The 14,405-nt window shown below is 45.4% G+C and overlaps 1 protein-coding gene across 1 annotated transcript; it reads right to left on the bottom strand.

Moving 5' to 3' along the window:
- On the bottom strand, window positions 1–6,392 carry FITM2 (fat storage inducing transmembrane protein 2). The gene is made up of 2 exons (XM_075108423.1): window positions 6,166–6,392; window positions 1–4,063 (listed from the first exon to the last, which is right to left on the bottom strand). The coding sequence occupies exons 1-2, from the start codon at window positions 6,336–6,338 to the stop codon at window positions 3,421–3,423; spliced, it is 816 nt and encodes a 271-aa protein (XP_074964524.1). The 5' UTR covers window positions 6,339–6,392; the 3' UTR covers window positions 1–3,420.
- Between the last annotated feature and the right edge of the window lie 8,013 nt (window positions 6,393–14,405).

Raw genomic sequence — 14,405 nt, 5'->3', positions numbered from 1 at the left:
TGGAACAAGAGGAATACTTTAATGCAGAAAAGAAAAAGAAAACCAAAAAACTTGAAACAAATTAATAATACCTGTTGACAGCCTATTTGTGCCCTTGGCACAGGACATCAAATCCAGCTACTCAAAGCACTGTTTCTCTTTGGTTGCAAATCTGTGGTAGAGAGGCCCCGTTTTTATTTTAATGATAAATGTGTATTTGCGAGAGGGAGGGAAGTCAGATAAAGGTGATGGCAAATACACGACCAGAAAATTTGCAACCTTTAGCTTCCAGTGGAAGTGCAAGGAAGCAAAGTCTTACTCTGAAATAGAGTCAAAAAGCACAAAGAAAAGGTCTGGAGCTCAAGGGAACCTCCTAAGCCACCAGCTGGCTCACTGAGAAAGACACATGCACTAAGATTTCTAAACTCTTAAGCAGTATCAGCCCAGAGGAATTCTCCCACCTATTTCAATGGGTTTGGCTTTCATTTTGCTGCAATAAGCAACTGCCCATGTCTACAAAATCAACTGCGTGGTGTAACAGGCACACATTAGGAAACCTGCTTTTGTCAGGCATGGGTGGGTTTTTTTTGTTTCATTATTTCTTTTTATACCCTGCACTTTTGAGAACCTGTGCTATGTTAACCCATCCAAATACTGCAGAATTATCAAAGTCAGTTTGTGACTACTGAGATGCATGATCAAAAATACTGGGAGGCTGGATCATTCGGTCAGCTGGAGATTAAAAGCAGCAGCACTGTAGTTACAGACAACAGAAACAGACTCTCAATGACACCAACACTGATAAAAGTTTTCAAGTATTTTTCTTTCATTGTTTAAAGTTTTGAGCATAACCGTACCCCACATTATTTCCTTAATAAAAAGTTTGTATGATACAGGTTAGAAGCAGACAGAAATATCCACGTAGTGATTGCACAAAACATCTGTGAAACTGAACATAATTTCAGCAAGTCAGTTGATTTAAATAAATAGCATTTCCTGTTCCAAGGCTTTGTCTATATAGCAAAGTTACATAAAGATAACCTAAAATAGAAACTTAAATTTAATGAAATTAATCAGAAAACCTTCTGGGTATATAATCCTTTTCCATGTTGAAAGTGGCTTGCAGTCTAGCTTAGCTCTATTGGGAGCAGGCTTACACTACATCAAAGAATATCTGCAAATGAATTTGCATTGTTTAAACAAATTTAGTTAAACCCAATATGAGTTAATCAGTGCAAATTTTCCAAAGACTCAGCTTAAAAGGCAATTTGATGCAAAAACAAAAGGAGCTTAACAAAAAATACATAACCTCCTGAAACAGCTTATTTCTGAAAGATGATTTGTACTTCCTAAGAACGAACAACTCCCACTTGCCACTGAACTCAGTGGAAATTCAGGTGAATTACCTCTCCTCAGAGGCAGACCACAAGTATGGAATTAACACTGCTGTATTTACTGCAAATGCTACCACTCTCTTGCTGGAAGAGAACGGTTGAGATGGCAAAGAGAAATGTGCTAAGACTAAACTACTGTGCATCATACCCTATATTCAGCAAAATAATCACTCTGGAGTCAAACGCCACAGACACATCAACTCTGCTTGCTCTCTTGGCACTGGTGAGGCCGCACCTCGAGTACTGTGTGCAGTTTTGGGGCCCTCAGGACAAGGAGGACGTTGAGGTGCTGGAGCGTGTCCAGAGAAGGGCAATGGAGCTGGTGAAGGGTCTGGAGAATAAGTCTGATGGGGAGCGGCTGAGGGAGCCGGGGGGGTTTAGCCTGGAGGAGAGGAGGCTGAGGGGAGACTTTATCACTCTCTACAACTCCCTCAAAGGAGGTTGTAGCAAGGCGGGGGTTGGTCTCTTTTCCCAAGTAACAAGAAACAGGACAAGAGGAAACAGTCTCAAGTTGTGCTAGGGCAGGTTTAGATTGGATATTAAGCAAAATTTCTTCACCAAAAGGGTTGTCAAGCGTTGGAAAAGGCTGCCCAGGGAAGTGACTGATTCACCACCCCTGGAGATATTTAAGACATATAGATGGGGCACTTAGGGACATGGTTTAGTGGTGGACTTGGCAGAGTTGGGTTATCAGTTGGACTTGATCTTAAAGGTCTTTTCCAACCTAAACAATTCTATGATTAGCAGACACTACCTACAGCCTGGCCCACAGACCTTTCTGGCCGTCTTGCTCATCACTACAACTGTCAAACAACTTTGTGCAACTGCATCATGAATAAGTCTTTGTGAAATAATAAAAAGCTCTTCCAGGTAAAAACTGCTAAGTGTCCAATTGATATGAATAAACCCATCCCATCTCATAGCTATTCATTACATAATAGTAGTGCTTTAGTCAGTAGTGGGTTTCCAGCCACACCAAAAGTGGCCACAGCTTTACATGCAATCAAAATTAAGTAGCTTCTTAATATCGCTGGATAAGCAAGAGTACATATTGCTTCAGGCACACTGCTTTGCAGCTCTTAGGATAAACAATTCATTCATTACCAAGCAGGCTATTTGGGAAATAGCAGGCTAAGCTAACTTGTTCGTAACACCAGAATTTCATTGTTCTTCTAGAAGAAACATACCACAAAGTACTTCTTGTTGCAAAGTGTGCAACTCGTAAGATTTTTTTATAAATTAATATAAAATTATCACATTAGACGTCTTAGCAAAATTGGAAGCAGTTTTTTCTGTCAAGAATAAAATGACAAAATATTATTACAGATAGGAGAAAGTTAAGGCTTGTTTTTCATGAGTCTCCTTTTCAAAGACAGGCATGAATTTAAAGTCACAGTCTGCTTAAGACACTACATCTCTGATTTACGCTTTTTGTTGCAGAAGGTGCAGATGACTAAGAAGCAGTTGTGGCAGGTTAGTGTATTTAACACTTGATAACATGAGACATTCTAGTTTCACAACAGAGCAAGATACTGCTTTAACAAGTATTGTTATTTTTGCAACTCTTAGCAGCACTGTCATTATTAGAGCTTTCCTGTAAGGCAATACAAACAGGAGTATTAAAAAAAAATAAGTATGAGGTTTGGATCATCCATGATATAATATATCCATGATATTATATATAATATAATGACATAAATCAAAAAGAACGAGGGAGAATTAGGTTGAGATCAGTCACGCTCTTAAAGAGCAAAGGCCTGTGTCAGCCTTGGATCTGCTCCTCCATTTGTTAGTAAGAAAACAGATTCAACTTCTGGTATCTTTGCTGAGCATGCCAGTCATCAGCTCCATCACAAGAGCAGACCTCTTCCAATACCAATTTTTTCTCCCAAATAAGCAGCTTGCTTATACCTGCCAGCCATTGGCCAGTACCGATTTGGTTTCCTCCAGCCCATCACCTTGTTCCTTACAGTGTAAATACAGTAACCAGTCCTACATTCCACTACTCCAGTACTGAAAGCAAAATCCAAAAATTTTAAAACTTATTTTATCTGCTGTAACTGTGTTTCTTTGAACTTAAAGGTATATTTGGAAGAGGTAGTCCAGGAGAAAAGGGTTTCAAGTACCAAAATCTGTATGTCCCGTACCAAGCTGACAGACCTATCAGCACACCGAGAAGCTTTTGACTGAAGTCATGGAAATACACAGCAGTACAGAGAAACATGAACACCCAGATCATGGTGAGAAAACACAAGGAAACAAACAGGCCGTTGATCACAACATGCAGCTTAGAGTTCTGGTCTATGGACAAGCCTTCCAGCACAGCCACTTCCTCCACAATCATCAGGGCACAGTACGAGAGCAGAAAACAGTGCCCTGAGATATCAAAACCATTCCAGATCCCGTTGTCCTGGTGGCACTCCTGCTTGGTGGTATAGAGTCGGCGAGGCTCACTGAGTTCACCTGAGGTAGAGCACATGCCAGTGAGATTCTCGATATACATGAAAAGGCTGGTGCAGACATACCAGATGACAGTGCCCACTAGCAGTGCACTGAGACGCCGCAGCACCGTCAAAATGCTCTTCGTGGGACCATAGAGGAACTTGCTCTCAGCAAACTGGTAGGTGGTGATAGTGATGAAGGGCAGCAGAAGCCAGAACGTCCATGCCCAAGCCACCTTCACAAAATAGCTGCCAGAGAAAAGCCAAAAGAGAAACATGCACATGTGAAACTTCACAGGAACTGGGGTAAGTGGTGATGCTTGGAGAAGGAGGTTTCCGAGGTCAATGCTCAGGACCATCTAAATTAAACGCCCATGCCCTCCCCTCAAAGTAAAGCATCGCTAAAAACTTAAATCTCTCCCCACTATTTCTCTCAGGCCCAACACCCCAATACTTCCTCAACCAGGTACTTCATCATGTTTCTCCATCAGCATTCCTTTAGACCCAGAGCCCTCGTTCAGATTTGCAGCAGACTTGCAATTCAGTTTTGCAATCACTTTTACCCTACAAACCCACTCAACTCCGCCCTACTCAAAATGCAGCTGCAAAGCAGCTTGCCACCCTGACCACAGTAACCCTTTTCTGACTCTTTCCCGCCATCTCAATTATCTCTGCTTTCAAACCCCTTCACAACCTCAACCTCACAATATCAACTGAATAGGATAGCCAGAAGGGCTGACTGTTTTTTCCCTAATCAGGCCATGAAGCTTTTCCTCTGTCATCACCCTATAAATGAAAAAACAAAATGTATTTGTTCCTCTGCTGTCCCTCCAGCTGACAAGAGCTTTCCTTTGGCATACACAAATCCTTCCATCTCTAAATTCACTCTCTGCCTTGAAAAGTTTTGCTTTGATGCCTATAAAATCTCGAACACCAGCTGATGATGTGCTGCTACTCTGTTTAGCAGGAGACGGTATTCTGGTCCTCTCTTCAAACCTGTGAGTGGAGCATGCACAAGTGAATTTACTAATGAGTTAAGGAGACCATGGCCTACTATCTTCTTTATACCACTACCACCTTCCAATGCAGCTTGCTTGCTATCAGCCGGTGGGAGGGGGGAAGGGTGTACAGAGCTGTGCCCCCTCATTACCCACATCCGAGTTTGAAAAACAGAGACAGCAGAATTCTGGTCTGTGGCTGAGCTATAGCTAAACACACAAAGTCATCATTTAATCATCACCTCAGCATCAAAACCAAAACCAAGTCAGAAAAGAATTGTATATCTTCATTAAGACCCTAACAAAAACAGTCAGGGCCTCACCCAGGCTTCTGAGTATCTCCTTTACTCTTAATTTTACAGTAACAGTGACATCTGTGTGGCAACCACAGCTGCTACCACAGAATGGTAATTGAAAGTAAAATCCTCATTTTATTAAGACAGTTAAAAGCAAAAAAAGGCTGCTTACACAATTGCTGCTGGCAAAGCTGCAGGGAAGTAATCTGTGGGGAAAATTTGCTTTAGGAACTGTCAGTACAGATAACCCTCCTCTGTTTAAAAAGGGAACACTGAATTGTAGTATGTTTTTACTGTAAGATCAATTTCACTACGCATTCCTGCCAATCCCTCTTTTCCAATCACACTAAAAGCAGCTCCTCTCCCACACGTCACCAAATGACAAATTTGAATCGATGAAGTACAAAATTCCCCAAGTCACAGGGGAAACCAGCAATTTTGCCTTTACTTTCTGATCTGTAGCAGGTAAAGCACACATGCGCTGGCCCAGCTCATCGCCTTCCTCGTGCCCTTCAAAACTTTCACAGGCAGCTTTAAAGGATGACTAAGCCAGTTAAGTCATCGCCTGAGCGCTGGAAAAGGATGGCAGCAACTCTGCTTTTAGAGAGGCACTAAAACACTTGTTTTCTTCGGCTTGCTTTTAGATCGGTTTCAGTAGTTATCAGTTTACCCAAATACGAGGGATTATCTGGGAGGTAAAGGAGGAAAAAAATTCCTCCTTTTCCTCTTCCAACGGAAACGAGCAAGAAGCTCCCGCTGCTCCGACCCCTTACAGCCCCGCGGACGGCACCAGGCGCTCCGGCGAGGGACTGACAGAGCCCGCCGTCCCACGCCGCCAGCAGCGCTGCCCGGCGCCCGCTCCCCACCAGCCCGCCTCGCCCCGCCCCGACGCCGGGCCCAGCCCGGGTCGCCCGCAGAGCCCCCCCCCCCGCCCCGCGCAGCCCCGCGGCCTGCCCGCCCCGCCGCCCCCCGCAGCCCCGCGGCCTGCCCGCCCCGCCGCCCCGCGCAGCCCCGCGGCCTGCCCGCCCCGCCGCCGCCGCCCCCCTCCTCTCCTCACACGTTCAGCGGGTTGCGCTTATTCCGCATGGGCGTCTCGGGCACCACGTCGCCGTCCTTGAGAGCGGACCCGACGAGGACGATGGCGAGCAGCAGCCAGGGCAGGCGGCGGCGCACCCCCCCGGCGGCCAGCGCGGCCCGCAGCCAGCGCCCGCACCGCGCCGCCCGCTCCATCCCGCGCCGCCGCCGCCGCACCCGCCCGGCCGCCGTACAGCGTCACGCGCCGGCCCCGCCCTCCGCCGCGCCGCTCGGGCGCCCCCTGGCGGAGCGGTGTTGCGCGTAGGTGTGGGGGGGGTGTGCTGTGCGCATGAGTGCGGCCGCCGCCGGCGGGAGAGCGCCCCCTGCAGGGCGGCGGCTGACCCGGCGGGGAATGGGATCCACAGGGCGGCCGTGGGCCCTGCCCCGGGCCAGGCCCTCGCTGAGTGCCTGTACCTGAGGAATAAAGCCTGTGCTCAGAAGCTTCATTTTCCCACTCTCCCCTGTCAAAAGAATAGCAGAAGTTATGTTTTGCATCCGTCACCTGACAGGCAGGTTGCTTCCAGACCGGAGCGTCAGAGGAGATCCCCTCAGGGGCTCACCGGCTATAGCATCTACACCCAGAGTCACAGAATCATAGAGTCGTTTAGGTTGGAAAAGACCTTTAAGATCATCAAGTCCAACCATTAACCCAGTGCTGCCAAGTCCACCACTAAACCATGTCCCTAAGTGCCCAAACTATATGTCTTTTAAATACCTCTGGAGTGGTGAATCAGTCATTTCCCTGGGCAGCCTTCTCCAACGCTTGACAACCCTTTTGGTGAAGAAATTTTTCCTAATATCCAATCTAAACCTGCCCTGGCAAAACTCAAGGCCATTTTATTTTCTTTCATCCTATAAATGAGCATCCACTGATTCAAGAGTAAGGTGCCAGCTCCTCTGGGAGTGTCTTAACATAATATTCCAGAGAAAATTTGAGAATTTCCTCACTCAGTAGAATTTTTTTTACATTTTTCCCCAGGGCTTAAGAGAGGAGAAGATATTTCTGGAGCTCTTAAGGCTCCTGCCCCTTTTCACTGTCTACGTTTATAGCTGAAAGCATTCCAAGCACTGGTTGTTGCTGTGGTATTTGAGACCTATTTCATCTATTGGACTGTTGCCGCTGTCCTTTTAGCTGAGTTTTTAAAAAACAGAAAAAGCATCAGCAAGCAGAGAAATGATGAAATGAACAAAGAGCCTTTATTCATCTCAGTGGCTGCAGTACTAAATTGTGAGAGGGGGGAAAAAGCAGACCCTATCCGAGAGAGGATGGCAAAGTATTTCTTGCCAGGACGCGTTTCAATGCTGGTTTGGAGTCATCATCAGTAAACCTATGACAGCATCTGGACTGAAAGAGCAGAAGGACACATCAAAGCAGCTCCAGTAGATACAGAAAGTTTCAGCTAAGGAGGTTATCCAGGGTAAATGGCATCTGGCGATTTATTAGATGTTGTTTTTAATAAGACTGCCACGGCCATGTCTAGCACTTCCAGCCACAGCATTGTACCCCTGAATTAGAAAAGACAGGCAGCTGCGTTCATTCAAACGAGTGAGGATAAGAGGGGCTGGGAGCAGGTTTTACAGAGTCCAGCATTGTCTGCCTAAATCCCCCTCTGCCTTTGAAACCTTGCCTCCTTTGCTTCCCAGGTTTGGGTCTCTGATCTCCAGACTGTTTGCAATGCCTGCGAGCTGGAGGTGGTGAGCTGCTCGGCTGGCTGCTAATGAAGCATGCTGTGGTGTCTACCACGCGGCAGGAGGATTTCATAAGCTTGGCACCTGTTCCAGATGAATAGAGTTGATGGCATGGGCTGGAAATGTGTCTATCTTCAGCCCAGCTTGAAATGTCTGAGGATTATCTCTGTAAATCGTGGATTCTCGCAAGTGCAGTGAGCAAAGCTCAGCTGGGTCCAGGTGTCCTGCAGATTTAGAGTAAATCTTTACTTCCCAGCCATGCATTTGCTGCCATGTGCACCAGCCAAGGCCAGTAGTCCTTCTGAGGAGCTGATCACTGTAAAGAATCAGAGAAGCAGAATATAGGTCTTTTAAAACTGCAGAAAAGGTGTTTATTCACAAACAAGGAATAAGGTTTGTTCTAAGGGGATTGCAGAAGGTTCCCAAGGAGCTTTCACAGACACCTGGTTGACCTGCAACAGGTATAAACTATACTATACTGAAGTAATTTGCCAGGTATAGCAGATGTGCCTGTCCTTCCCTTTCTTCATATCTTTTTCCTTAACCTCACCAAATCACTGACTGATTCAGGCTGAAATCTTCCAGATTATTTGATTAAAAAATTGGTTGGGTTGGTTTTTTTTTTCCTGGTTTAATTTGAACCAAGGACCCCAACAAATCATTTCACTTTCATTGAGAAATCACATTTTACCTCTAACATATGCAGGCATAGATTCATTAGGGTCTGTAGAACCACTTTCAGAGCTGGAGAGTGGCTGGTAAGCCTTCTCCTTGCATGCCCAGTCACCCAGAGCTTCGGACACTTCTTTGGACAGGCGATGTGGAGATCCCAGCTGCCTGAGCAGAATTTTGAAGTCAGATCCAACAGGCCTGGGAAAAGCATCCTTACTCCTGAGCTGCGGCAGGTTTGGGGAAAAGCTTTCCTGGTCATAGAGTTCATGTTGTATCAGGTATTTCACTATTCATTGGGCAAGAACAATGACACTCTGAGTTGTTAATTATTTTAAATAATTAATCTGTTAATCTGTTAATCACTGCAATTGCAAAGAAGTCTGTCTTGCTGATGTGAGACTGGTAGGGATACCTTCCGCAGAACTGAGGATCCTTATCTGGAAGCAGAGTCACCCCAGTCTCAGTATACAGTCAGTGGAAAGACAACCCTTAGCGACCCTTGCCAGGAGCCTAGGGCAACTGTACGCCTGATTTGGGTGCTTAAAATTAGCTGTGGAGAAGTTCAGACCTTCTTGCAAGACAGCAGCATTTTGCTGAGGCTCATGGTGCTGCACTGTGATCTGCTGTCACTTAATGCTGAGAAAATGATGTTGTACCTTAATATGCTGCAGCAGTGTCACAGCCTCGTGCATAAGTGTCATGTGACAAGTTCTTCCTGCCAAACATGCCCAAAAACATTGCATGTTAGAAGAAGGCAAGATCATTACTGAAAAGTCGATTGTGCCTTACAACCATTTGCAGAATGAGTTACTGGAGTTTAATTCTTCAGCCCTTTGATAAAGCCCCAGCAAGGGAGTCTCTACCGACACTGAAGAATAAACTGATAAAGGTTTGGATGTTTGCTGTGGAGCAGGACCAAGAAGTTTGAACTGAATTCTCAGCTCAAACAGTCAAAATGAGTCTCTTCACTCTTTCTGAATAAGAATCTTTCTTTTTTGGTGAGATTTCTGGGTCCACTGCTCTCTTTTACAACCAAGTAAGGATGCCTGGAGCAGGAGGAGAGAAAAGCTACCCAAATTTTTTTACAAAACACAAGCAATGGTTCTTCTCTGACCTGAGTTTGGACTAGGGTGGGTTCTCACAGGCTGATCGATGCCACAGGGAGGTGTGCTCCAGGGGCACCAGGAGGAGACACGGGCAGCGGGTGCCCATCTGAGCACACTGCCCAGCAGGACCGGCAGAGCCACCAGCCTGTGGCCACACACTTGGTGGGGCTGAGTTACCCAACCTATAATGGCCCATTCGGACCTGGGAGACCTCCTCTTTTCCTGGCTTGTCCTCCTGCCTCACAGAGATTCCTACGCCCTGCTGGCATCTGCTCACCCATCATTGCCCTTCTGGGGGTCGCTCGCCAGCCCCCCCAGCCCTTCCCTTTGGAAGCCAGGTGCTCGTGGTGGCTGTGCCGCTCATTCTTGCCAAGCCTCCCCTGCTTTCTGTTTTCCTTGGTGAGCGCTGCTCACATCTCCATGATTGATTGTGTTTGAGTTTGATCATGGAGCGTCCTGGGATGTTTGCATGAGAGGTGCTACATAAGCATAATTCATGCTGTATTTTCTTTGCCTAATAGAAGCTTAAGCTTGAAGTTTAAGATAGTTTTGGCCCTTTGCTGAGACACTCTCCATCAACTTTAGTGCTTTCAGCTCCCCAGCTGTCTCTATTCACTGTCAGCTTAACAACAAAAAAAGCCCAAAACAAACAAAATAAATTGTGCTTTGTTCCCTTGTGTCAGTGGTGCCTTTGAAATGCAGCCTGGGGCAGAGGTGTAGCAGCCTTCCCCTCACACTGGCCTAGATCTTTGCTGCCCCTCTCTGATGAGGAGGGATGCTCTTCCTAGGAGCCTGGATCTTGTTGTCAGTCTGGGCAGAACCAAAGTTAAGTCTCACTCCTGTGAGCGGATGCCGTGTTATTTACAGCAGAGATGCTGACTTGAGAGACAGAAGGGAGAAGACGGTAGCTTGCCACCTGCGTGGCTGCCCAAACAAATGGGAAAGATCTTTCCCAGTCCTGAAACCCCAAGAATTTTGGAAAAAGGTGTGGAAATTAACCCCATGGAATTTGTACAGACTGAACCATTGCCGGACCCAGCATGAAAACCTCTGCAGGTCACACATTTCCCCTCCAACTCCCCTTAAATGAATAGGAAGGGTATGATCTGAACTGCAGGGAATTTTCAGCATATTTGGTGGTTATATCCAAAGATCAAAATATTTTGGGATACAGGGCAAAGCATAATAAAGAACCAATTCAGTTTTCAGTGGTGCAAACTTTATTAATGTTACAAATTAATACCTACTGCTACAAAATATTTACATTTCTTGTTCTGCACAGCCAGATTGCAGCAGAGCAGACTAATGACAGGTTTTAATTTACAGGAGAGAACGGTCTTGTGATGAGCATGGACTCTGAGGAGCTGGGTTTAATTTGTGGCTCTGACAAACTCCCCTCCAGCTGTAGGCAAGTCCCTTAACCTCTGTATCCCCATACCCTGAGTGGGATACCGGAGAGTTTCTATTCTTCTCCTTCCTAAATTTCTTTCAGAGATAATTGTGAGATTGCAGAGGGATACTATAACGATCTGAAGAGATTAAAAATAACTAGAGTTCACAAAGATGTAAAATAGTTACCTTTCCTATGATACAAATTAAACAGTCCATCAGCAGAAGAAGTGGGGATGAGATTACACATGAAAAAATATATAATTCATGTGATTAAGTGTATTCACTTAAGAAGAAATTCACGTACTTGGGCATGAAATGGTTTTAATTAGTCATGTTTATCTACAATTACCTGACTTCCTCGAGCAGCTGTGGTGGCTGTACACGCAGCTTTTTGCTGAAATATTCCCCTTTTTTTGCACAACATATAATGCGCGCCTTCTGTGTTTGCCAAAGAAAATCCTCAGCCCCCAACACCTGCGTATTTGAATTAATTTGATTCTCGCCATGTTGTGTTTTGAGGGTAGCTGCTGGGTAGGTTTTTCCCTGCAGGCTGCGTGGGCAGCGCTCTCCGAGCAGCACCATTACTGGGAAGTAACTCCTGCCCAGTCCGATTAACCTTCCTGTTAGGCATGTGCTAAAACTGTTATTTGTGCTAAAACTGTTATTTGTTGTCTCCATTTATTCTCTTTCTATAATGATTATCAGTGACAGATTAAACATCATGCAGAGCTCACAACAACAATTTCCACAGAACCCTTTGCTGGGTGGCCCTTGAGCTCCTGTACAAATATACAGCATTTTTTTAAAGGAAGAGACTACTGTTTATTGGAACTGATCAAATATGGGAAGGAAATGATCTATATTTATTCATTCAAATTCAGAAATATGAACTTTTCAAACTTTACTGGTGCATTTTTAGGTCGTATGTTTGCAGGAAAGAATCAGAGTCATATGTTCAGGTGTAAAATTTGAAAGTGACTTTGTGTTGATTAGCGGGGACCACAGTTAATAGCTCCTGTTTCTTAGCTGGATAGCTGGTACAACCAGCCACATAACATGAGTTCTATCTATTTAAGTCAAATATATAATTACAAATATTAAATGTAAAACTAAAAAATATAGATACATAATATTTAATCTGTGCTTTACTGGCTTGGTTAATTCTATAAGTGTTGTCTTGTGATTTGAATTGCCCTGACCATAATCACTGTTGAAATGCTCTGTAGATGTAAAATAATAGTTACAAAAGATGTTCAAAGCATATGCAGAGTACCCAGTGCACTCAAGATTGTCACAGTCTTAATTTGGATGCTTATATTAATAGAGTTTTCTGGAGGGGGGGGTTTTGTGGGTGCTTTCTTTTTTTATATTTTTTTTTAAATTATTTATTCAGTTTTTTACCTATGTATTTGCTGTGTTCAGTGAGCAGAATGCCTCCCGCTGCTCTCACTGTGCTCTTTCACCACAGGGCTGCCTCGCATCTCAGCCTTCCTCAGAAGGAACAAGGATGCCCAAGGCCATGGGGTTTATCAGTGTGGTCATCAACCACAGGTGACATCTGAAAGACAAGATGTGCAGAAGGACAGCGACGCGAGAGGAAGCGTTCGCCTGAACAGCTCTGAGCAATGCCCAGGTCAGCCATCCCTGGGATTGGGGCAGCAAAGAAATGAGTTTGTCTCAAGGAGAAGCCCAGAGCTGTACTGGTGCCTGGGCTCTGGTCTATCACCACTTTTCACAGCCAGGACTCTTTCCTTTAGCTTCTGCAGGAGTTTGGGAGCACTTGTCTTGCTGTGTGTACCTGTGGGGTCCCACCGGGTATAGAAGAACTAATATTAGGATTAAATGCTCCCAAACAGCAAAATAAGCCTGAAGTGTTTGTTAGGGAGCTTCTGCACCTTCTCCAAGGCATCTCATGATATTTTACTGTCAGGCACGAGAGGTAGGCAGGACCGTTACTGGTCCCTCATGGTCTGGCCCAGTTTCCCAAATCAAAGTGGACCAGACTGGCTTCTCTCTCCTCTCACCAAGGAAGCACATCCTAGTCCTCCAGAAACGGAGCATCTCCCAAAATACAGTGGTCCAGTCTGCTCCTTACCATGGTGAGAGGAAGGTATGGAGGGTGGTGAAGAGTGCACAAGGAAGGGGGATGTCACCAACACCGACAGCCTAAGAAGGGGGTGAGTGATGAAGGTTGTGCTGCTACTGCCTAGACTCTACCTGTTCTGAGAATAAACAACATTTTTCTCCCCTAGCTTTAGGTTTAGTGAAAAATAAAATTCAAGCCAAATCCTAGCACTTTAACTAAATCAGAGCATTTACCAGCTTCACTTAAAGAAACAGGATTCTTTTCACCAGTGTTTATTTGTACAGCTCAAACAAGCTATTTTTTTTAAATGCAAGCCCACCACAGATGTGCAACTCGGCCCAATCTGTGCTGACACCATTCATAGATCAGGAAAAAAAACACATGAGAAGTGTGTTCTGCCACTTTTCTGGAAAAAGGCCTTTCTTTGGGCTGTTTATTTAATGCAGGCTCCAAACAATCGGCAAAGCAGTTCTTACTCTGGTGTGGGGAGATGAGCAGCACCCTGTGAGAGGATGGAAGATGCCCGTGCTGCGCCAGGTGCACTATGAGGAGGACAGGGGACATGGTTCCCCTCCTCATAGAGCAGTTTTTCTGCACACTGGGGAGAATTAGCTCCCCCTGAGACATCAGCATTGCTGGGGCTTTGAACTCTACTTCAAAGCTGGGGCTGGAGTGAGGTTTCTATAAACCCAGAGAAACAGGTAAATATTTGTCAGAGTCAATTAACCCTCCTCATCACCTCAATGGTCATCTGTGCGAGACAGCTGGAGGGGTTTGGGCAGGCACAAAGGTAAGCCTTGTTGATTTACTGAGCCGCTTTGGGCAGTGGGTAGACACAAAACACTGCAGCAAGGAGACGTGGAGGTTTTCCCCTTAGCATGGTCCATGAACTCATAGAGACATGTCATCCTTTCCATCACTGGAGCAGACAGGGAGGAAGGTCCTGTTCTTGTCTGAGGAGAAGGGGAGAGAACCAGTCCTGCCACCAGCACCATTGTAGCCTTAGAACCACTTATTTAATCCCAGTTACTCCAGATGGGCATCAGCTGTTCACAGAACCTGAGAGCACATCATATCTCCCACCTGCTATCACAGGTTTAATGGTGGACATCGTGAGCCACCTGTGCCAGAAGGCATAACATCATATAACATTTCCATAAGTTTATAGAATCATAGAATTATTAAGATTGAAAAAGACCTCTAGGATCATCAAGTCCAACCACCAACCCAACACCACCATGGCCTTCTAAATCATGCCCTGAAGTGTCATGTCTACAT

Source organism: Phalacrocorax aristotelis, chromosome 13 (genome assembly GCF_949628215.1).
Source record: "Phalacrocorax aristotelis chromosome 13, bGulAri2.1, whole genome shotgun sequence".
Taxonomy (NCBI): domain Eukaryota; kingdom Metazoa; phylum Chordata; class Aves; order Suliformes; family Phalacrocoracidae; genus Phalacrocorax; species Phalacrocorax aristotelis.
Note: the sequence above shows the minus strand (reverse complement) of the source record. Positions and strands in the feature narration are given on the sequence as shown.

Coding starts and splice junctions, on each gene's coding strand:
- FITM2 (XM_075108423.1), bottom strand. CDS start 6,338: ATGGAGCGGGCGGCGCGGTGCGGGCGCTGGCTGCGGGCCGCGCTGGCC. Junction 4,064..6,165: donor AAGCGCAACCCGCTGAACGT/GTGAGGAGAGGA, acceptor TTTCTCTGGCAG/CTATTTTGTGAAGGTGGCTT.